General features: G+C 40.8%; 1 protein-coding gene across 1 annotated transcript in view; it reads right to left on the bottom strand.

Moving 5' to 3' along the window:
* The window catches only part of CRYBG1 (crystallin beta-gamma domain containing 1), a 99,520-nt gene extending 76,211 nt beyond the window's left edge, over positions 1 to 23,309 (bottom strand). The window contains exon 1 of the mRNA XM_054062672.1: positions 23,038 to 23,309. Within this exon, the coding sequence (XP_053918647.1) occupies positions 23,038 to 23,288 (251 nt within the window). The 5' untranslated portion in view covers positions 23,289 to 23,309. The remainder of the gene's footprint in view (positions 1 to 23,037) is intronic.
* Between the last annotated feature and the right edge of the window lie 2,257 nt (positions 23,310 to 25,566).

Below are 25,566 nucleotides of genomic sequence, written 5' to 3'. Positions count from 1 at the left end.
ACCAGAACAGGCCTCTCAAGTTCCCACTGGCCAAATGCGAGAAAGCCTGTGCAGAACAGGTACAGAGGCAGCAGGGAGGGGTGCACCACCTAAACACATCTGAACATCAGGTCATTTGGCAGAGCCACATCTTGTCATACAGAAATAAGCAACCACAGTGCCAGACTGTGGCTGAGGACCACAGCTTACAGAAAGATCCCTAAGCATAAGATCCCAGAAGGTTATACTGCCTTTTAGCAGACTAATGCTTCAGCTCTTGCCTGTTCCAGCCTCTCCTGCATTCTTCAGGCCATCAAACAGACCCCTGGGCAGGTCCTGGGAGCTGAGCGGCACACCGGGAGGTGAACCCTCAGCAGCAGAGCCTGAGAGACTGAGGAACGGGTCAAATTAATGAGATGCATGCAGGACTTGGGAGGTTTGGCTGGTGCTGCGTAAAGTCTTCAATTTATCTGTTCATCAAAATCTTCATAAACCACACCCTGCAATTACAGCAAAGGAACTCGCCTAAAATGACTTGATTTCATGAGCTAAATTAGCCCACTGTCTAGAACAAAGACAACCAGCCAGTGTGGTACCAGCCAGTTTGCCTCCACATCAGTTATGCTAAGCCTAATTGAAACTCCAGCATTTGGCAACAAAGCACTGAGCCACCTTTTGCTCAGAAAATAACAGAGTGGCTTATATCCAGTGGGGATTTGTGACTACAAATTGCGTTAATATAAGAATTTATTATGTCCTTTCTGAGTATCAACAATTTAAATACCTAGGAAACCTATAAAACAGTTTCAAGCATGCTACAAAAGAAAAGCAAATTTTTTTAAAAAGTGGCACTTATAGAGGCACCAGGTAAGAAGGTAGACTTGGAAATTTAGCTTTGAAAACTAAGCTATTAAAATTTTACTGAGCTGTATGCTGAAAGGAAGAACAATTTATTAGAACAGTCAAGCAGCTTTTTTTTTTATGCCAGGAATGGAAAATTGAATAAATATTACATATTCAATACGAAGTAACATGAAGTTACACTTAGATAAGTTAGGTCATGTAATGTGAGATGTTTTGGTGATTCCAAACTTAATAATGCACTGTATAATTTCAAGTTTCAAATAATGATAACCTCATTAGAAAAGATATTAATATAGATTTTTTTCATTTATATAAAAGCATGCGCCTGCAAAGATTTTAATATAAATCCTAACATTTTACTATTTTGGTTTAGGAAACCACTAATTACGCTTATTCAAATTCTCTGCATATTTCAGTATGGAACAACTCAGTGAAGTTTGAATTGTTTTATAAAGTAGTAGGATGACAATACTCAATCACAATTTATAAATGTGTTCAACAGGCCATATCCATTACTCTCACATCTTTGAGAAATAATCTTCATGTTGTATGTGTATTTACGGTTATATTTATGAGGAAGAACACTAAAATGCTTTTGTGCAGACATTTCAAGATATAATTTTGAAAAACCTATTTTCTTACTTCCTATGGCTTTTCAAGTTATGAGTGCAGCAGAAAAAGAAGTTCACAGCATCATTAAGCCAGGAGAACAACGCAGAAGGTGAAAAGGTGACTCACAAGCAGTATGTATCGATGCAGCATAAAAAGTGGTCTTGTCACAAACTCTAGCACAGCACCAGCATGAGACACCATTTCACATATTCATACACATTTCACAACCTGTAGCCCTACAGATTATCATCAGCATTACTCATTCTTATATTCGAGATCAAGGAATACAGAAATTTAAATTGTCAAAAGTTACACATCAAAATAATAAATGTATGTGGATACCTCCACGGAGGATAGGCTTTCTGGCAGCTCACAGACATCATAGCATTGATTTACACTATGAAGTGCTCTTTTGAATTGATATTGGCTTTTTAGGAAGGACTAATTCATACAGCAAGATCTAAAGTTTCCTTGCGGTATGAGCCTACTACAAGGCAGCCTACACGCATCTCTGCATCTTAACTCTACAGAGCCAGAAGACAACAGGCTTCACTTTCAGAGTTTACTTTCCCTCACTTTTTGTGGTATCAGAAGTTGTCGCCTGACAGCATTTTTGCATCTTGTCATACCCATTTACGACTCCTCTCTTTCACTTCCTTCTCTTTTCCACAGTTATCAAAAGTGATCGTGCAGGCAGTCAGGGAAGGTAAAAGAAAGGGTACTACAAACAGAAGAAAGAGCGAAATGAAATATGAAAATGAGAGGATCTTGGCAAAGGAGATGCAGACAAAGAGAGAATATTTTTAAACTGAGACACTGAGAGCCCAGTTAATTTTGTGTAAGGCTTTGTTATTTAAAATCATGAGCATTTTGTTAAAATTCAGTACATTTACTTAATGTTGTTTCTATTTTGCTCATTAACAGCTCTTTTCTGGATTACTAAACTACAAATCTTTCAACTATTGGTAATGAAAAACCCATCCTCCAGCCTCAATGCTTGTTCACCCTAGGATGCTTAAATACCTCCTGAGCAGGAGATAATTATAATAAATGTCTGGGATGGAGCCTGACAAGTGGTTCTAAATGCGGGAAAGCAGAGGGAGACTCCTTTTAATGAGTAAAACCAATGTGCTCCTATAACGAGATCATTATATCAAAAGAAAAAAATCCTAAGAAAAAAATAAGGACGTTTCTAACTTTGAGGAACCCGGTTAAGACAAACTGTTTATTTCTAACTCCTGCACTGATCTGTGGCTACATCTCTATATAACAAATACATTTATCTTGTTTCTTAGATATAACAGACAGTCAGAGCAGAGGTGCCTACTCTCAGTGAACATGCACTTCTAAGGGAAAACAAGTTTGATTTGTCTACTATGTTAACTTTCAACTGCACCTGGTCTTCTGATTGGGTCAAGTCTACTCTTAATGAAAGTTCCCCCTCCACTTGACAAGCAAATTTAGATACAGCCTTCCTTATTTTTGATTAAAGATGTCATCTATAAAATTATAAGATTACTACAGTTGTGTTTGAAGTGGAATTAAGAAGAAAAACTAAAGGAAGTGAACTTGCTCTTACTAGCCTGCAGCTCTAGAAGCACGTCCTCCTACCACATCTACCTGACCTGGTCTGTACCTAGCAGGAGTAACCTCCATAGCGTTTGCTGAAGGAGGTAATTTTCGTGTCTCAGTGTCATGCTTCAGTTCTTTGTAATCAAGAAATGAATTCAGTATGGCACTAAGTGACAAGTCCAAGTGTGTGTGCACACTATCTCAGTGATTCTGATGCTTTCTGTACTTTCAGTATGTAAGCTCCCGAAAGCTTCTAGTCTTAAAAAGATCACCTGCACATTGAAAAAAGAAAGAAAGAAAGAAAGAAAGAAAGAAAGAAAGAAAGAAAGAAAGAAAGAAAGAAAGAAAGAAAGAAAGAAAGAAAAAGAAAGAAAAGCATCACATACCAAGTTTTCTGGTGTTCCTTTGGAACCAAAGGAGTTTATACCCTCTTACTACCTCAGCAGGTCAGGTAGTTCAGTTTGGATCTAAGTCTTATGCAAGACATCTAATTGACGGTTGAGTATAAAGAGTAATCAAGTAAACATCTCGAATCACACAAAGTAATTCTGCTACAATTTCAATCACACTTTAATTTTAAAATAGTTCACACATTAAAATTTATCCTAAAGCATCATTTGGTACAAATATATTATAAGTCTTGGACTTTACACATGAAATGCAAGCCTTCCTGGAGCTAGTTCAAAGACTCACTTAAGTCATCTAAGATGTCCTACTTAAAATAGTTTACTACAGAGTCATCTGCCAGCAGCTCTGTAGTTGCCTACTAAAACCTTGCATTTTAATTTCTGCATTTGCCTACTTTCAACCCTCTAGGGGCTAAAACCAGTTTAACAAGGCATTTATCTTGTCATTTGTGACCCAGATGGGGCAACTCCTTCATAAGCAACAAATTAGAATCTCCCACAGATAAATCCTCAGGATTTGGGGGCTAAACACTTTTGGCACTTGGTTTTAGACTGCAGACTATTTCAGAATCATAGAATCATAACATCCACACATCTTTTGAACACCTCCAGGGAAGAAGGCTCCACCACTTCCCCGGGCAGCCTTTTCCAATGTTCCACCACTGCTTCCAATGCTTGACTTTGGTCTTGATGATTTTTTGAAGTAAAAACAAAACCCCCTGCATCCTTAAAAATTCTTCCCCAAGTGAAGGAGCCACAGTTTCCTTTTCAAAACCCTAAGTACTCCCAAAAAAAAAGAGTAAGAGTAAACAACTAAAGTAATCGATGCTGTGTTACCAGAATCGGTTATACAAGAGAAAAGAAAGCAAGCACTCATGTTTTCATTGCATTACATATACAGCGAAACAAGTAACAATTACAAAATTTTTGGACTCCAGCTCCAAATCCAGACTTTCAAGCATTCTAAAAGCCCCCTCAGGGCTGCTGTGTGCCGTAAATGCATTTTGGAAAACAAAAACAAAAACAAAAAACAGTTAACCTGGCAGCCGACCTTTAGGGCAGTAAAGTTTATTCCTGCAAAGACACAGACTCTGAAATCCCTGCCAAGAGATATCCATTATCTGTAATGCAGATCTGTACTCTTTTCTGTCTTCACATGAGACAATACTCACTTCAAAGAAGCCAAGGATGAGGAAGAGGCAACTAAAGATGACAAATAATTCCTAAATATTTGAAGTTTATTTTCAAGACAGATAATCTTATTAATTTAAATGTTACGAATCACTATATTATAAACGTAAAAATAAAATATCATGATTTAGCTGAAGCATCATAAAGAAATGACCCTACTGAAAGACGAGATCTGAACTAAACTTCCATCAGAAAACAGGACTGTAACCTGGTCTGCAAGTCTGTTAATTACAAATCTTTTACATTAAAAAGCAAATTAAATATATCATTTTCTAGTCATGTTTCCATTAATTAATGGGAAAAAAATAGGAGCTACAGAAACAAGAAGACAATAAGATCTTGGTTTTGCTAATTCAAACTAGTTCAACATTGGTTTAGTTACTGAGATCTCACTAATTAACATGTGCAATAACATTTTTAGGAACTTCAGAACAACAGTGGCTGGACCTGCAAGCCAGACCCTGCCTTTCCCAGGCAATGATCTCCTAGGTAACCATGCATAACACTCTTCTCTCTTGAAGATGTGTCACAAGACTAATGAAAATGAGGCAATAAACACTAATCAAGCCTTACAAATTTCAGCATAAAAATCTAGAACGAACAACTTTCATTTTACACATCCATCCTGATATCAAAACAGTTTGTTTACTGTTTATGTTCCTACCACATAAGTCTAAGTATTTCCCTAAAAACCTTTTTATCCTCTCAGTATTGATGTTTGATCACAAGTCACAAAATGTTAAAATGCAATGTCAGTCTCGTAAAATAGAAGGTACAGCCAAGATATACTCAGCCACTATACTCAAACACCTGTCTACGCCAACTGGCATAATACAAATGAATAAAAGCAGTCAGTGCCAGTGATGCAGAAGAAAAGACGGAAGTCCGCAACTAGTAAATAATTTTGGGAAAGAGCAAACCAAACTGATTACGTTACACTCTATGCTGTTTTTAGCTTAATTGTACGCCCTTAGTCATTCTTTTTTCATGTTCTACTAGGTAAATATCCAAGAATTTTCTCAAAGAGTAGTTTTCATAGAAACCTTGGCAGACACTTAGAATAATATTTCCGTGAAAAGGTTCTGCTTGTCCCTGGTAAAAAGGCAAACAGTTTTCAAGCAGTTTTCATTAAAGAAAAGCTCCAGTTCACCGTTGTTTTTAGTAAGCTGTATGCAGTTGTATTTCTGTGATTCGCTCTGTACACGAGTACATGAAAACAAACAAACATCCTGAAATGCCTGAGCAGACTGAACCATAGACCATAATAACAGAAGATGGAAGATGACTGAAGGGTTTTGTTTTACAGCTAACTTTTGAAACCAGAACCACTTCTCTTCCTCAACCCTCACCTTCATTATTAAATTGTAATTTGGGCTAGATTAAAGGACAGTGGAGCAGCATAAAAGGAGGGGTGGAAAGCTAGCCAAAATAAGCACATTTGTAAAGGAACTTACAGAGATGAAAGATTATTGAGCAAATGAAAGTACTGAGACTATTCCAGGCATACAAGACCTACAGAAAAAGAAAGGAGGGTAAGGACTTCTTTAACTAATAGAAGATCTGCTCAAGCCATTTTTTTAAATCAAGCTTTTCTTACTCTTGGAGGAAATGGAAAGTAGTCTTAGGAAAAAATAATTTGTATAAACATCTAAAAATGTCTGTACTCATTCAAGCTTTTGCAGCTTGTTATTTTCTGTTGCATACATGCTATGTAGGTGCCATGTAAAATCTCTTACCCAGATATTAAGCAACACAATGTAGTTAGCAGGTAGTCCATATTAAAGACCAAAAAATGGGCAGAAGACATAAAGTCTAGTATTATTTGCACTGTAGTTATGCTGAGAATCTTCAGAGTCTCACTGTGGTAAGTCCTATCCCAAAAAGTGGGTATGGCTAATAAATGGGAAGGGAGGAAACACAATTATGCTAAAAAATCTGCAATTATCATAACAGTTTCAGAACAGCAGCTGCTTCACCAGATTTATGACTACCAATACCTATCATCTGACAAGGAAGTCTTGTGGCAGGAGGTGTCAACACTAGGTAACAGCAGGTGTGAACATCAAAGCCAACTGATAGGACGTGAGCAAGCTCCTGGGAGTCATCCACAACATATGTACCTCTGTGGTCTTTCGAATCAAGATCATGGGACAATAGTGACAGCCATCCAAACCTGATGGCATTTCGAGTAACCTCCAGGATAAGAGATGTATCAATGATGGCACTTCATTACTAGCTAAATAACGATGGAAGACAGCAGGAAATGTCACATTGTGGTAAAATATGTCCAGTCATTTGGTTTTACATGGATTCGTGTTCAAATTCATATTTACACAGATTAATAAACATAACCAGGTAAGTTCAACAAGTCTTAAAAAAAAAAATCAAAACCACCAAACAGTCTTTCCTGTCTTTCCTAAGCAATGTTATTAAGTTCTGAACTCTAGGATTTATTTTTTCTTACTAACTACAGATGTTTTAATTTGTAAAAATTACCTAGGACTTTTCTAAAATTAAGTTGCAACATTTGACCTCATGTGCATCCCAGGAAATTAATTTCAAGAGTTGTCAAAATGCAATGTCATTTTTTGTTCCTTTAAAAAAAAAAAATTTCCTTAACAGCAAATCACTGACTATGGATAAGCCCCTAAGAGCATGTACTGGGTCTGGCTGGGATGGAGTTAATTTTTTTCACAGCATTTTGTATGGTGCTGTGGTTTAGATCTGTGACCAAATCCAGAGTTGATAACACTTCAGTGTTTCAGCTGTTGCTGAACAGTGCTTGCACAGCAGCAAGGCTTTATTCATTTCTCACATCATCCCCCCAGCAAGTAGGCTGGGAGGCAACAGCTCACCCAAACTGATCAAAGGGATGGGATATTCCATATCAGGTAACATCAAGCACAGCATAAAAAATGTGTGCATGTGTGCTTGGGGTGTGTCTTTCCAAAGCAGCCACTACTTAGAGACTGCCTGGCCATCTATCTGCTGGTGGGAATTGGTGAACAATTGATTGTGCATCACTTCTTTTTATTTTTCTTCTTCCTCACTTGTTAAACCACCCTTATTTAGACTCATGAGATTTTTTTGCTTTTGCTTTTCCACTTTTTTCTCCCACTGTCAGGGGGAGTGACCAAGGGACTGGCGGGTCAATGTATCACCAATACTCAGACCTGATGAGCTTTTTGTAGCAGTATCTATGCATTTGATGTTCTTCATATGGAGCTTAACGTTCTGTGCACCAATGTCACAGAGGGCAGAACATGCCCAAAATTTCAGTTTCTTCTTTAGAATGGGAGCCCAGGTCACCTTACGTGTCAAGAGAGTGGCTGCAGAAGAAGCTTATGGAGAATACATCTCATGGAAAGCTAATACATTTTAAAAAATACTTTCTTCTATTTGTGATTGCCCACAGGCACACATGGGAGTAATCATTCAGCTCAGAGAACTGAAAGTAGAACAGAGACTTCAAGAACTGATTTGCTGAATATACTGGCAAATCTGGATGCTCTGAGAAACTGTGTGGTATTTTATGAATGTGAAACTGTAAAACTGTTCTTTGGAATGCTTAAATATTTTAAGATGAATACAGTTTTTAACCATGCTGCAGGTGCTACTTCCAGAGCCCCAGCAGGCTTGGACAGTTTGTCAAATCCATTATCTGGACGTCACTTGTTTATAGGCACAGACACTGTTCCCAAGGCTGTTTGCTGAACTTCCTACAATACTATCTGGGTCTTTGATGTGGATCTGATAATGCTGCCACTCCACCACATCTTAGATCTTAGCTCTGTGAAATCTTTTCACTTGGAAGGTGCTCATCTACAGACAATCACTTCATGTGGAAAGGATGAGCTGGGAACAGGATTTCCAACATCCATGAACTCAGTCATTGCCTTACAAACATCTTCCCCTGGGGACTGCTCCTGGAAGGATGCAGCACTGAAGGGTCCCTCACTGGGTTGCCCTGTCCATGACAAACACTCTGCACCTCTAGACTGCTTAAGAAATCATCTTTTCTCCCCAAGACCTATTCACACTAGCAAAGACAGAGAATATTTACATTCATTACATCCTCCTAGGTTGCAAAAAACGGCAAGGAGTCATAGAGAAAGGCAACACCCTTCCTCCACAGTGACAGCCTTGGTGCCAAAGGCACCAGAGATGTCATGTAAACTGAATGCCATCAGCAACGCAGTGTGCAGTTCTGGAGCATGAGTCAGATGCCCTGACATCCTGCTGCTCAGATGCCCTGACATATCCCAGGTTCTCTGTCCAATACAACCTGGCACCCTGGGTTGTGCCGGCATTGGTACTGAATGCCACAGTGGTTAACAAGGATCAGATAACAATATGCCATATGGAGGATCAGTGTCCATAATGTTTCTTTATTGTCATTTGCCTGTGATCCAGCCTTGGGAGAGAAGCAGAAGGTACCAACTACACCACAGCACCTGTTGCTCACTCAGGCACTTTGGAAGCAGGTCACCAACACCAGAAGCGGCATGAGCACCATTGGAAAATATTCATGCTTCCAGTAGGTGCTCACTACTCCTCCGGATGCTCCTGATCACTGCCTTCTTTGTTCATGTGGCCTTCACCCCTGTGAAATCTGTGATGAGGGACCTAAACCAATGGACCCAGGCTTATAAAAAATATTGAAAACTGAAGTTAAAAGCTCCCCATGAACCAGGAGCTTGCCCCAAAGCTAAGAAGTGTCTGAAACACATGAAGATGTTTAGCCCTCCATTTCTCTGACACAAAGGAAAAGTGGCAGCAGCAGGTATGTGGACACCTACAAATACTGCTAGATTAGAAAGTCCTGATATTTGGGCACAGTAACACCACACACCACCACACCTGAACATGAATTACAGCTATTGCTCAAAATTAAATTTGTCAATTTTGAATATATATGTGTGGAGAAATAAAAGGTTCTGACAAACCCTATTTCTGAGGAGCTGTTCATGGTGACTGTTCCTCTCTTTTAAACCAATTTGTAACATCTCCTGTAAAAATCTGACCTTAAAAGTTCAGAAAACAGAATAATCAAGACCCTTCAATGCTTCAGTGTTCACAGGCTAAAACTACAAGGAAATGAGAGGCAAGCAAGGGCAACCCGGGGAAGACATAAGAAATGCTAAATCAATTAAGTATGTCCACATTTCAGTATCCACTTAGCGTTTAATTTCATGACAGTAAATACCCTCTATTTCACAGCTGTTTCTGTGGTACTCTTTATATTATAAAATAAAGTTTAGTGTTAAGGAGTAATTCAGCGGGGGATTTTTTTGGTTTTTATGAGTGGCATCCAGACCATCATAAAACGTAAGGGCTTTTTTATGCAAAGGGATACATTAACACTATCAATAATACTACAGTTTACTGAGAGAGATGAATATGCCCACAGAGAGTTCAAAAGGAGAGTTGGATGCTGACTGCCTTAGAAACATGGAAAACATGACTGGAGACGTAGAGGCAACTACACATGTTTTTCCCATAAACTGAGTAAGACGCTATATGGAAGAGGGTTCAAAACTCTTTTCAAAGGTGAAAACAACCTAACCACTAGATGGAATACTCCATTGTGAAACAACAAAACCTGCCATTGGAGAACCACACCTTGATTGGTTTTGAAAGGAAAAAAAACTAAGCACATGTATTTCATTCATATCATGGCCTGCTACTGCCAACACGTGGCTGGTCACGCCTGCTTCATTAGATGACATGAATACTAAATTGTCATCAGCAGCAAAGTTTATTTATAATCATCTTGAAGTGTACTGGACATCCTGCTATTAATAAAATGCGGTCAATAATATCAAATTCTATATGTCAGAATGAAAACAAATATCGTGCTGTATAATTTATATATTAGTCATTTATATCAATAAATCTATTCTACACATCTATGCTGCAATGTAGGCCGTAAACTGGTGAGTTGTCTGGAAGTCAATAAAAACATATTTCAGAATTATGAGAGAAACAGATCAGATGGTGAAGAGCCTGGGGAATATTAGGCCCAGAAGAACTGAAGGAATTGCAGATTGGTAAAAAACAAGCAATATTACCAACAAGAGAAAAATCCATCTGTCTTAGTTATGGAGAGACTCAACGAGGAAATAAATGTTAAACTCCATCAACTCTTATGTTCTGTGAAACAAAGTCAGAACTGATAGTGCTCACTGTCGGAAGAAATTAATTATAATAGCTCATTGTTTTGGCAGGTGACCCAGGGTAATGACTGGAGGGTTCAACTTCACCCGGAAAAGCACATCCAATCCATCACTGGAAGAGAAGGAATTCCATGGACTGTAATAAAGAACAGTGGGAACAGAGAATTTCTGGACTTCGATAAATCTTATGAACCACAAAGAAATTAATTATCAAAATGTAGTCTTCAGAGCATAAAGGATTTGCTTTAAGGTGATGCAGGAAAAATACTACTTAAGAAAACGGCAAGGTGGTGGTGGGGGAATAATGTTACCAGTATAACACTAAGGAAAGATGCCAAAGGCTGGCAAATAACTCTGATCTTACTTAGAAGAGATTAGTCATGTCCAAACAGGTATGCAGAGGTTTCTTGTTCTTTTAAAACTAAACAAACCCAAGCAAAACATAACTGTAAAGTATAGCAAGCTATTCACTTACAACTGTAGTGCTATTAAGAAATCACCCTGGTCATATTTAGTAAAATCATACACACAAAAAAAAAAACCAATTGCAAAGAAAACAACTGCTAAATAAACCTAGGATGACAATCTGGACAAAGAAAACAGGCAAGCAGCAGCAAGAAGTTTTTTAGATATCTTTCCAAGAGTAATAAAACACCACTCAGGGACTAATCGTATTTCATAGTTCTCAAAGAAACTTGCCAGAATATCAAAACATAAATATCCATCACAAAAACTGATTAAATCAGGCAACGCTATGATGTTGTCAAAAATACTCTTGTGCTCAATATTTGAATTTGCGAGAGCTCAGTTAGGCACAGAAAATGAGGAATTAAAGTGGCCAAGTTTTTGCCAAATACTTCCTATTCATGTCCTCCTCAGCAGTCACAGCAAGCACCTCCATAACATGTAATCATCACTCAAATACTACCATGCAAGCCCTGAACTACTATTAATCCTTCCAATGCTGCCCCACTGGTTTAGCAGCTTGCAGGACATTCTTTCAGCCCCAGAAGCCTGCCAGCTCCTGACAGGCTAACATACAGGTCCAGAGCACTGTACTGTGAAGTAGGAAGAAAAGATAGTTATCCCATTTAAATAAGACTTCTTTGGGATGCAGAGCATTCATACAAATGCTTAGGTCTAAATTAAAACTCAGTGTCACATACTAGTAAATATCTGTAATAGAATCCACTTTTTGCTCATGTTTTCAAATTAGAAGTCTTACTATCATATTGTATTTAGAATTTACAGGGAAAAAACGGACTTTTTTGAGTAACAAAAAAGACTAGAGCTTGACATCTGACTAGATTTACTTCTGCCAAAAATTTACATTATGAAGTACGTGATTTTCTACTGTTTTTTTAATTTATAAGACATTCTTAGGACACTAGCACATATGTAAGAGTTGTTTGGAATACGATTCTCATTTGTTTTGAACTTAAGTTTATAAAAGTCAAATATTTTCTTAACTATGCTTTGATCCAGACAGTGTATGTTTGTGCTATCAAATACTTCTTGAAAGTCAACAAGAGAAGTCAGGTAAGAAAAAGCTACTCATTTTTTTCCTTTTGTAGTGAATTATAGTGAGAACATGAGATCTCTCCAATAGAATTCCTCATAAATTTATCTCACATAAAACACTAAAACTCCTGTGTGAAAATTAATTGCTCTACCCTACCTCAAAAGGTGTCTATAGTAAAGATTTCTATTTGTCCCAAGCAAGGAAGATATCACCTAGATCTTATTAAAAATTGGTTAGTTCAATTACCAGTTGCGCCAAGCCACAGATACATAGCACAAGATAATGCTAACAATGACACAGACTCACAAGAATAACAGTACAACTATGGCTGCCATTGGAGTTCTACCTTACCAATGGAGAGAACAGAAACTTCTATGATTCAGATTTGTTAGAAGTTTAAAGATGAGCATTTTCCTGAAATTTCATCCCAATATCGAAGAGCCTCCCTGAAGCCCTGGCTATGCTCAATTTACAACAAATGAGACAGAAATGGTTATTACAGAATCATAGAATGGTTTGAATTGGAAGGGACCTTTAAAGTTATCCAGTCCAAGCCCCCTGCAATGAGCAGGGACATCTTCAACTAGATCAGATTGCTCAGAGCCCTGTCCAACTTGGTCTTGAATATTAGTTTCTAGGGATAGGGTATCTGCCAACTCCCTGGGAACTTGTTCTAATGTTTCACCATCCTCCCCATAAAAAAAAAATCTTACTTATATCTAGTCTAAATCTTTTCTCTTTTAGTTTAAAACCATTACCCTTGCCCTATCACAACAAGCCCTGCTAAAAACTTTGTTCCCATCATTCTTCTAGGCCCCCTTTAAGTACTGAAAGGCCACAAAAAGGTCTTCTGGAGCCTTCTCTTTTTCAGGCTGAAAATCCCCAACTCTCTCAACCTTTCCTCATAGGAGAGATGTCCCATCCCTCTGATCATCTGTGTGACCCTCCTGCTGACTAGCCCCAAGAGGTGCATGTCTTTCCTCTACTGAGACCTCCAGAACTGAATGCAGTACTACATGCTGAGTATCACCAGAGCAGAGTAGATGAGCAGAATCATCTCCGTCAACCTGCAGGCCAGACTTCTTTTGACGCAGCCCAGAATAAGGTTGGCCTTCTGGGCTGTGAGTACACATTGCCAGCTCACATCCAGCTTTTCATCCACAAGTGCCCCCAAGTATCAAGCTTTTCATCAGGAACCAGGCATCCAATTTCATGTGAATAGATTGATCACCTGCAGGACTGTCTCCTATACTGCATTTAAAAATCACCCCTGCGGAATGTTTAGAGGCCTCTCAGCCTCTTTTTTAATTCTTCACCTCATACACACCCTTTACATTACACGAAGCCTGATGAATTCCACTCTGAAATTGCAAATGTATTCACTCAGAGCGTTTGAAAGAGGCCAACTTTTTTTTCATCTTTTGTGCTGTTATTTACTATTTGCATACAGAAGCCATAGTCAAAATCAGACTGCATTATTCCAGGCACTCAATAAACACACAACCCAACCTACCACAGCCTGGGAGAGATTACTCAGTAAACCAATAACAAATACAAAAGGTGTGAGAAAAACATTTCTTATTGCCTAAACTGAAGACAGATAAGGTTGCCTCCCATTGAGTAAGTGAAGAAATCCAGCCTTAAACCAGAAAAATACCATGAGGTTAAGGCAGAATATGTCTACATGGTAGGACGAGGCAGACGTGTGTTCAACGTGTCTGAAGTTTAAATCAGTAAGGTAAAATTCTAGTTTGCAAGCCATGTCACTGTTATAGTTAGATGCTGTGTCTGCACATTTGTCCTTTCAGGCTGAATATGTGAGCTTATTCTCAGTGTTGTAAAAAAACAATCAGCCCAAACAATTAATAATATAAGCTATCTGTGTCTATGCTAGCTCTACGCACCCATCTATGTTGCTTCCATACAGACAGTACCTTGTTCCTGGACAACTTCTAAGCCAGAAAGACTGAACATGCGTAAAACTATACCTCTTCTCGCAACCTAGTCTGCACAGGTAAAAATACAGAGCTAACACCAAAGATAACATGAAGGCTGCCATCTCAGCAGTTCTACCACATTTATCTACAGAGGCACAGAGTCAAACCTATTTAGAAAAAAACAAACTGGACAATTTCTTCCTCTTCTCCAAGTACACAAATATTCTTCAAGTAGAAAGAGCTATCCTTTCATTTCAAGGAGAAAGAGAAATTCTTTCATTTCCATTCCTATTTTCTCTACTTCTACTTTCTATTACTTCAGCTTTTCAACGTAGCTAAGGGAAGTCACAAAGATGCTTCAACAGGGGACACCACGTAAGTTTCAGCACGTACCTACAGGTGTCCTCCCTACACCACAGAGTATATATTATTTGTACTTTATCCTCAAATTGGTAATCATGGGTGAACCATGAAAACACTCTCCTTGAAGAGATGGGACTATAATGTTACAGACTCTCATTAGTAACCATATGGTTTGGTTTTATGTCAAACATGCTTAATACTGTCCCAAAATTCTAAATATACCTTCTGCCACAAGAATTACCAGTTACTCACTAAATGATTCATAAATGGCACTGGATTCCCAGCCAAGGGTAGGAAAAGGTGTCAGCACTGCTAATCACAGAGTACCTCCCTGGCTGTTGTAGAACATCCACCATGAAATCCCAGCTGGTGGTTTCAAGGAATTAAAATTACAGAAACCAAAACAAACAGTAAAACCTGCTGGAAGTGAAATAAGAAACTATAGACACACTCTGCAAAAATCCACGGGTTCACAATGACACTTGGTATTACCTTGTACTTCTCAGTGCTGATTCTCTACAAGTCCTTAGTTTTCACATTGATCTATCACCACATTTATCAGCAGTGTCCCCTTGTGACAATAAAAGCTACCTGTCCATCTCCAGTACAAGAAAAGTGTACAAAATGGTGTGAATACAGAAAATGGTCACCAAGATGCTTAGCTGCTGAGGGATGAGGTACAAGGAGCACACAGAAGAGTAGAAACTGTCTGCCTAGCAGGAGCCAACCCCTCCTCAGCAAGGCACAGGGATGAACCAAGAGAAGAAGCATACAAGCTGCGGCGTGAGAAATTCTGATTAGACCTGAGGATAAATTTTCAGAGCCTTCACAGAGAAGTTGTGGAGTCTCTGTCCATGCAGCTACTTGACACTTGACTAGACAAAGACCTCAGAAACCCAATCTAACTTCAGGGAAGGATCTAACACCACCATAGTACCTGCTTTCAGTGGGTAGACAGCTGAAATGAGCTAGCTCCTAGAGGTTTCCTCCAACCTAAATCAACCTATTTTGTAACTGTAGTACATTGAGGAGCACACTCTGCTAGTTTCCCTCCAGGAAAAAAATAAACAACCTCCTCACTTCCCAAAAAGCAGCCTCTCCTTACAAGTCCATACACAACACCTGAGAGACTGTGTTTGGGCACTTGCCCCTGGCCACAGAAGAAGGGACAAATGGAAAATGATCATTTAGCACCAGGCCATGCAACATGAACTTTTTCTGCTCAGCTTTTATAGCCTGCTCAAGCTCTGCGAGCTTTGGTACTGATCCTCACCAATCTGAATGGCATTAGACAGTATTCCTGACTTACACCCTCACCTCAACAGCAGCACCACAGCTGTGGCACCAGCAACAGTCCAAACTACTGGAGACACAATATAACAGTAGCTTAGGAATATGAAATAGCAACTACAAAAATGTTGGTTAAAGGATGCACTGTGGCCCCTTTCTCTGCCAACAGTTCTTAAAGTACTTATGGAGTGATTCTAACAGTAGAAGGAGCGCTGTAAACAACATAAGGTATCCTTAAAGAGGAAAACAGATTTTTTTTGTCAAAATAGCAGTTGTGCTTCTGGTGTCAGGCTGTACCTGAAACATGGAATTTGGGGAATTCATCAAACTTATCTGTTTAACAAATTCCTATAGTTCAGGACATTCTTTTAGAACTTAGTTGTTTTTTGTTTTATAACTATAATTAATTTCAGAACTATTTTATTCATTTCAGCATTTCCAAGTGCAGTTCCAAAATTAGGCTGATGAAAGATGACAGTACTTTTGCACTCTTGGAGATGAAAGATACGGTCAAGATGATAATTTCTTTTCTTTAAATTAATACTGTGCTTCTTTACACCAAAGGAGACAGTTAATCCATTATATTGATCAGTCTTTGCCCATCTTTGCCTTCTTGTCTTCAACGAGTACTGAATGATCAAATACTTGATGACAGATTGTGTAAACTCACAGTATGTGGCTGCATGAACAAATGTGTGAGAAGATAAACTGTACAGCAGAACGCTTGCTAGATGTGACTGATGTAAGAATAGTATCTACAAAGATACACTGTTATCAGATACACTACCCGCACACAAAGCATTAATGATTTTTTTCTTCTGTCTGTTTTGAAAGCTGGAGAAGGGATTTCTTCCCTTGCACAGAAACCTCTGATTAGAGAACAGCTTCTTGTGGTTTTATTGTATTTTAAAATGCAAGCTACTAAAGGAAGAATGGCCTAGTATTAACATTTCACCACCTTCCCCATTATAAGAGCCCATTTCTGATAGCCTTAATCTTTTCCTAGGCATTGCCATTTTGGCTAAAATTCTGCATATCAGACCCTAAGTCAAGTAGTCTACTCTCCCCTTTCTCCTGCTTGCCCTATTTGCTTCCTGTAATCACCTCTGAAAGGTTTGTTTCCTGCACCTTTCACAGATCTGCTCAGCTTTCCCTAGGAAACACAGCACAAGTAGGATCAATCTCAGTTACCTAAGGAAACATTAAACCTCTTAACCACATCAACTGAATAACACAGGAATTCTGCAGAAAATTAATCTTTAAAAGCACATTGTTTGTGAACAAAGAAGGTGCCCTGAATTTGCAAATGAAAAATCACAACATAGTTTTTGAAGCTCTTTGCACCAGAGCATGTCCAGCATGAATGCATCAGTCTGTTGACTCCCCCTTATCAGGTAACGCAGATGGAGTTCAGCTGCCAAAATTCATATGTTGGAGGCGTCGCCTTCAGGCTGCTTTTCAAGTCAATGAGGAAAAACTGGCACTTCTAAGATGCAATTCATTTAGCCTGTTTTAGACACTCACCTTAGGGTGAGATGAATTGCACACCAGACATGCCCATTTGCCCTCCTTGATTATAAAGGGAACAACTAGTTCAGATGTAATATCTGAAATTAGAGGATATGGATCCCATCGTGTACTAGTATATGAAGTAAGTAAAACTATTTATATTCACCATTGCAAGAATAGATATTAATTTCTTTCTACAAATGTTGTCCTGCCTATGCCCCGAGGCCATCCCAAATACAATGAAACATCGCTCTTCTGTCTACTCCATGCAAGCAGGAACCCACTAAATTATGAAGGCTGAACTGCTTGATGCAGATCTCAAGAGGGTGAAAAGGGAGGGAAAGATAGGACAGAGAGTTGCAGGAACAAGGGAATGTGACAAGGAGAAAAGGAAGAGACAAGAGGTTATGTTAAGAAAGAGTAGCAAGTGAAAACTACTGTTTTCACTTTTAGACAAATGGCAGTCACTGGGTTGGTATGTATTCAATATTTAATATTTTTTTAGCACTCCATGCATTACTAAGTGCCAACTGTATGTACCTCCACTCAATATGAACTTTTTGCTTGTGCACCTTCCTGGGTGGTTTCCACAATGGTTTTGTAAAATAATGATTTCTCAAAACAACTTTATATTTTTATTTGTCACCATTTTGAAGCATGCATCTGACACACTAAAACCACAGGTGTCAAGACTGGCATCTAGTTCATGAGCAAGCTAGAACCTGCCTTTTCACAACAGTCCTTGTTTTAATAGACATTTAACCATTCAGTTGAGAACTCCTATCATATCAATGGAACTCTGCACTACCACGGATCAGATTCACCTGAATACAGTAGGGTACACCGTCTCTCCAAAACAAACATACAAAAAAAGTTAGAAGCACTCAAAGAAAAAAGGAAAATTTCCTTGTCTGTGAATGGCATGAGACCATTGAATCACTTTTTTTTTTTTTTTAAGATCTTTTTTTCTAAACAGAAACGTGAATAAAGGAAGTCTGGAATTCTTCTGCACCACAGAAGTCAGGAATGAGATCCAACTCTTCTCCACCAGGATCTATCCTTCCACTGACATCCAAACAGGATGATCAGAAAGGCACCAGCAGGCTTACTGGTTCAGATTTTTTAGACTGTCATTTGATTTTCAAAAGAACAAAATGAAAAGGAGAGCATTCTCCACACTAGTGTTTTCACAGCCACTAAACCTGCAAAATCAGCAACACAGAAACAGTAGCCAATGTTAAACTCATGCAGGAGAGACAGACTACTAACTTCCATGGCACAGATGTCATTATGTAGGTTTTCACAGGACGGTATTTTTTCCCTCTTATGAATGCAAACAAAGTAAGTGAATGTTCTAGCACACCAACCCCCTTATCTTTTTCAAAACTTTTTTTTTTAATAAGCACAAATTTCCTCATGAGGTCACAGCACAGACAAAATTTGAGCACAAACTGTTCTGCATTAAATTATTTGATCATGATAGTTTAAGAGAACTTCTTTCCTCTATAAAACAAAAGTAAACTAATAAATCCTTCTACCTAAGGCATTATGCTTCCACTACACAGTACCAAGAATTATACTCCAAATGTAATTACTCTTTTCCATTTCCACCTCCCACAAAGTAAGTGCACCCAAGAACACTTGTAGATACACAAATTCAGCATTGCAAAGAACACAGGTGAGCAATTCCATCTATTCTTTCAAACAGATGATGCACAAATGTAGAGTTACACATATGAAGTACACTGAGTTGAGGGCTCATATTTTACTATTTAACACCGATGACTGTATGGCAGTTTTCAACATTTTGTTCTCGTCAACCAATCAAGCTACTAATGTCCTGTATTATTCTAAGCTCAGTTTTTCACAAAAAAAAAAAAAAACATTTGAAGCATTGTTCCTCATCTTTCTGCAAAATGTCATGTTTCACACAGGCTGTGAAGAACGGTTCCTTCACTTCTTCCAATAGACAAGTCAAACAGGAATAACTCAAAAAATATGAAAGAAGGGAAGCGACACCAGATCTTGGTCTCACTGCCACTTTCTCCATTCATGAAACAACATTTCTTCACGTTCAACAGTCTCCTGAAGGTGTAAATTCCTCCCCAGTATAAGGTACAATTATTCCACAGTCTAACTTTCCTTGGATGTAGCCTGACACTTACCTTTGCTTACTGAACCCTAATTCACTTTTGTTTGCCTGTCAAACCATTGCAGAATGACAGTTACATAGGTTTCTTTGCCTTCACCTATTTAGTATGTTGACGAAGGTGTGTTGAGTTGAATTTAAACAGAGGACAGGAAAGTAGTTTAAAAAAAAAAGGCTGTTGCTAATCGTCCTAGCATGCTCAATACAAAGGCCAGGACCAAATTATCAGTGGAAATTCAGGAAGTAATAAGCAGCAAAAATGTCCTCTTTTTTCATGATGACATTGACACATTTTGGGCAAGAATCTAGCTACTGTCATTTATGTGTTAGCCAACTCCTAAGTACTGAGGGACTGAAGTAACTTGCCTGGTCTTGACCATCAAATACCAAAAGCTCCTGATACACAGAGTAGCAGACATTGTGAGAAAGACTGCTATACGATCACACCCCAAAGATATACACTCTTGTTTGTCCTCACATAGTCAACTTGCTGCTTCGAAGTTCAAATCCAAGTCATCGTCTTAATTTTTAAAATTTCCTTTGGGTGGAGATAAATCAATGTCCAAGACACGACAGCTTTGTAGGGACATGAATTCCATGGAATCAAGTGAAAACTGGCTTCTTAATGTGGTGCTGTTTCCTATAGCATCATGACAACTATCATTCTTTTTCATTCTTTTCTTTTACTGCACATTCTTCTGTGTAGAGGCACCACTTGATAGCTATTCTCTCTGGGAAAGAGATACCACAAGCTTTTGCTGGAGAAGGAGACCAGATGAGTTCATCTGGTTTCCCTCATTTAACGCCAAACACTCATAATGAGAGGAAGTACAACAAAAAATTAATCGAGGCAGGAGAACGCACACTTGCAGCCTTAAGTCTGAAGCAGCTAGGGTGCTTATTTGGTTTTTATGGTAAGATTTTTTTAATGCTATATTGGCTACTGCCAGTCAAGGTAAATAACTAAACAGCATGGAAAAGTATTTGCTAACTGAAAAAAAAATAAAAATAGCAAACCAGCTGATCGGATAATTTTTAAACTGGAATACCATATAAACAGGTGTCTTTAAACTGCCAGCTGTCACGCTAGTTATGTGCTAAATCATGTCTCTCTTAAAACAAAACTGATGGCCATTTATTAAGCATCTCAAATTTTCAAAATCACTGTTAAAAGTATACTGTTATTTGGCCTGCACAGCATTCTTGCATCACATATTACAGCCTACCATTCATGTAATAAAAATCAAATACTTCAAACAATGGCTTTTGAGAAATGCTACCACAAATCAACATCTTAAAAAAAAGTATTGTTTTTTTTTTTTGGCTGTGTATTAAAGGCTTTGTTTATTCAAGTTTTTTTATAAAGAGGATGGTAGAAAGCTACACAGGCAAGAGAATTTTGTGGTCTGGGAAGCTGACTGACTTCAGTTAAAGGTGACGACATATACATGTATTTCCATGTGCTGAAGCACAAGCCCAACCTGCTATCAATAGCAGAAGAATTGGTTCCCTGAACAAAAAGCAAAAAAAACAGTATTTTGCAACAGGAGCTACAATCCTATCGTTTCAGAAGCCTTATAATTATTAGACGTCTCTGGTATTTTAGGCACAGAACATTTATGCAGCAAAAAAATATTCCATTTTTTTCAGCTGTGAGAACTGAACCCCAAATCTCATACAGCATTTCTGGTTTGTCTGTGTAGACCTAGCAAGGTATCTGGAAGAAAACAGAACTCACTCCTAGATTAAAGACTTGTCCTGCTTTTCTCATAATTCATTTGGCCACATCTAGATGCTCTATTCAGTTTTAGGCCCCCTCAACACAAAGCAGATGTTGATAAACTGGGTGAGTTGAATATAGGGCCCTAAAATGTTCACAGGCTGGTGCTCTTGCCCTGAGAGAAGACACTGGTTCAGACCACGGAAGAGGTGTCCTCAGAGAGGACCCATCATCTGCATGCCAGGGTCAGCACAAAGAGCCAAGGGGATCTTCAGTAGCGCATGGCAGGAGAAGCAGAGGCTATAAACTGAAAGAAGAGATGTTCCAACCTTGAGAAACTTTCCCACATGCAGGCAGTTGTTTGCCCAGAGCTGTTGTGCACTCTTTGTTCTTGGAAGATTTCAAAACTCAACTGGACATGGTCCTGAGCAACCAGGGTTTGAACTCAGAGCCGATCATGCTTGGGGCCCTCTTTCTACTTGAACTACCGTATGATCTGCTTCCATTTTATCTGGGTTTGGAAGGCAGAAGAGGGGTCTGTTCCTGGTTGAGGTCACCTGCAGCATCACCCTGAGCTTCGCTACTCAACAGCACTATGAAATACATAATTTCCTGGTTTAATAGTTCTGAAAAGCAGGGTTCATTTTCATTTTCCTATAAATATAAGCTTTTTTTTTTCTTTTAATAGAAGACGCTGGTGTTTAAAGTTTTCAATAACACATTTCAATACCAAATACAAACATCATTAGACTACTTCAGTCAAGTTCACAGACCTACATGGTGTCTATATCCAGGCAAATACTAACATTTTCTGTATAATTAATAGCCTTGTATATAAAACCACAAAGAACTACCTTCTGTAACTGAAATCTCTCCGTCTGAACCAAATATCTGAGAGACCAGGTGTCTCTAAAACTTTTTTTTTTTTTTTTAAATTAAATTCAGGTAGCATAGACATCTCCTCACTGCCCAGGTCTTGCTGTTAAAATCAGAGCAGTATTATCCAAACCAGTTCCTGACGTTACCCCAAGTTCACCATGTCCTGCTGCCAATTACCTTCACATTGACAGGCTCTACTGCTCGGCTACCCCAGCCTCCCTGAGGTTCCCCAGGCTGTAAACAGCCTGTGTCCTCAACAACTTTGAAGCCAGTGTGTGTTACGGGGTCATTACTCACAGGACACTTCGACCCACACTGGGAATCACAGAATCATAGAATCATGGAATAGTTTGGGTTGGAAGTGACCTCAAAGACCACCCAGTTCCAAGCCCCTGCCACGAGCAGGGACACCTCCCATTAGACCAGGCTGCCCAAGGCTCCATCCAGTCTCTCCTCGAACACCTCCAGGGATGAGGCTTCCCTGGGCAACCTGTGCCAGTGCCTCACCACCCCTATGGTGAGGAAATTCTTCCTAAAGAAATTCTCCTAAGCAACAGCTTTGGAGCGTATCACAGAAAAGCGGCGTCAAGCCCTCTCTCTCCCTCCTCTCCTACGTTCAGGGCAGACGAGTACGAGCCGTGGCAGCCGGCAGCCCCTCTCCGGAGGCTGTCGCGGGGCGTAAAGCCTCACCCCGCTCGGGGGGCAGCGTGACTGTCGCTTATTCCCACCGCGCCGCCGTTTCCCAGCCCCGCCGAGGGCCGGGGCAGATGCTGGACGTGAAGGCGACTGCGGGAACGCTCGCTGCCCTCCTCGGGAGCAAAATCCGAGCCCGGTCCCCCCCGCCGGCTCCCCGGGGGTCGCTCTTACCGCGGGGCCGGGGCTGCGAGGGCACCGCCGCCCCGGGGCTGCTGCTCCTTCTTCTTGGGGCGCCAGCGGGGGAACGCGGAGCGGCGCTTGGGCGCGGAGGGGCGGCGGCGGGGGCAGGCGGCCGCGCCCTCGGGCTCCGAGTCTTCGGACTCGCTGCGGCCGAAGAGGCGCTGGAAGCCGCCACGATGCGCCATGCGGGGCTCGGCGGGGCTGTGCCCGCAGCGGCGCGGCGGGGGCTGCTCGGCGGGCATGGACGGGGCGGCGGTGGCAGCCGCCCGCCCCGGTGTATGCGTTTAATAAGGTGATTCCTTCCCTCCCTCCCTCCTTCCCTCCCTCCCTGCCCGCCGCCGGTCCCTCCCCGCCGAGGTCGCACAGGAAGGGAGCGGCCCGCGTGTGATCCGTGCCCAGGGTGCGCATTACGGGCCATTATCTTATTATTGTTCTCTGCGAAACCCTCGGGTGCGCCCCGCGCCCCGGACACCCGTGCGAGGCGCCGCGAAAGGCTGCGCGCCCGCTCCGCGCGGTGCAGGGGGCTCCGCTCCGCATCCCCCGGTCCCACCCCCGCATCCCCCCGAATCCACCAACTGCATCCCCACAAGCTCCCCCCGCATGTCTCGGGAAAGACCCCTGGACCGACCACGCATCCCCCAGACCCACCCCGCATCCCCCCGGACCGACCCCGCATCTCCCTGGGCTGACTCCGCATCCCCCCCGGGCCGACCTCGCGTCCACCCGGACCCACCCCGCATCCCCTGGTCCAACCCCGCATCCCCGCCCTCCCCGGGGCTCCCCAGGAGCCAGCACACCTCTAACCCCTGCAGCGCTACTTTTTGTCCCTGTGCCCGCGACATTAATTAATTGGCTGGCGATCCCTCTCCCAGGGAATAAATTGGCCGCGGCCGCCCTGCCGGTCCTCTGAGCCGCCGAGGAGGGCGAACCATTGCGTGGGGAGGCAGAGCCGTTCCCTCGGGAAGGGCCAGGCTGCGGCTTGCACCTCTCCCGGCTTGCGACAGGGAGGGTCGTTTCGGGTCGCGTTGCCACCAGGACCTGGTGGTCCCATGTGTCCCTCGGTGCCTTTAGGAATCTTCTCTTAGATGATCCTGAGGTCTTCTCCAGCTCTCTTTAGGATACTCGCCGTTCTGCGCTGCTGGATGCCGTCTGTCCTAAATTGTAGCTAGGGAGCACACATTTATCTGGTAGAAGGAGCTTTTAGCATGTTTCTTCTGATTTTGCTTGCTACTGATGGGACACGGAGGCTGTAATTGTCTGCTAAATTACTGACGTGAAATAATAAAAATGTTTGTGTGCTGGAAAAAAAACTTTAAATTCTATTAAAAAATAGTCATAATCGGCCAATAATTGACAAATTAAGATGGATAAATTAATGCTGAGGTTTTTACAGCAAGACGGCAAGGATGTGATCAAGGCAGGGGAAGACAAAACACGGGAGGGGTTTTGCTGAGCAGCTTAGCCCCACCTGTATGACTGTTTTACCCAAAGCAGTGTGTATACCTGTATGAGAGGCAAATTCAGTTATTTTCCTGAGTTGTGTATAATTTACTTAGCTAGTGATTACCTAAACAGATTAACCTGTGAAGAAAGTGATTTTCCACAAAATGAAAATAGGTAATGAGTAATGTGTGTCGTGACAAACTTGGGGAGAACTGGAACGGTAGAGAGTTGTACCCTCAGGAAATGTATAAGGTATCAAGAAAAAAAAAGTCAGCTTCAGTAAAGCAATTTATACAAGCACAGAAAAAATAAAATCAGAGAATCACAGAATACTTGAGGTGGGAAGGGACCTCTGGAGGTTGTCTAGTGAAGCCCTCCTGCTCAGGCAGAGCCAGTAAGAGCAGGTTATTCAGGACCATGTCCATCTGGGTTTGAAGTACCTCCAAGGATAGAGACTGGAGACCTGATGATGAAAGGTAGTATGCTGTCCGTGGCGGGTGGTTAGGAAGAAAGCACAAGGTGTTCTTTGCTGTACCCGGATAGGATTTTTAGACACTGACTACACGCTGTAAAGATCCAGGTAGCTATACCTCTTCTCTTATTTTAGCCTAAAATTATTCCCATTTCCTTGGCTAGAGATCCACAACTGGCATAACCATGGCATTTTATGACATTCACTGATGAAGAAGCCAGATAAATGTATTACTCGGTATTAGTACATTTTCATTGTGGTCTCAGTTATAACTGGGATTCTATTATGCAGAGCAAAGGTGAATAAATTGGTGATGGTGAGCCACTTCAGCCAAATTGCACTGAGGAGAAAGCAGTCTGGGCCACTGGACAGTCCTGGTATCTCCCCTCTCTGTTGCTGAACCCAACAGGCACCCGCAGGCCAGGCAGCCAAGGATATATTGAGCAGACCTGTACTACTTCATTACACACACAAAAAGGCATGTATGGCCTGAAAACATACAGTTTAAATCACAGAAAAGAAAAAAGGAAGAAGTGGAAAGCATGTGTCTTTTCAAATCCTTTTAGATTTTCTTGGCAGGATCTGGATCAGTATTAGCACCATAG

This window comes from Cuculus canorus, chromosome 3 (genome assembly GCF_017976375.1).
Source record: "Cuculus canorus isolate bCucCan1 chromosome 3, bCucCan1.pri, whole genome shotgun sequence".
NCBI classification, from domain to species: Eukaryota; Metazoa; Chordata; class Aves; order Cuculiformes; family Cuculidae; genus Cuculus; species Cuculus canorus.
The sequence above is the reverse complement of the archived record's forward strand: the minus strand, read 5'-3'. Positions and strand labels throughout refer to the sequence as shown.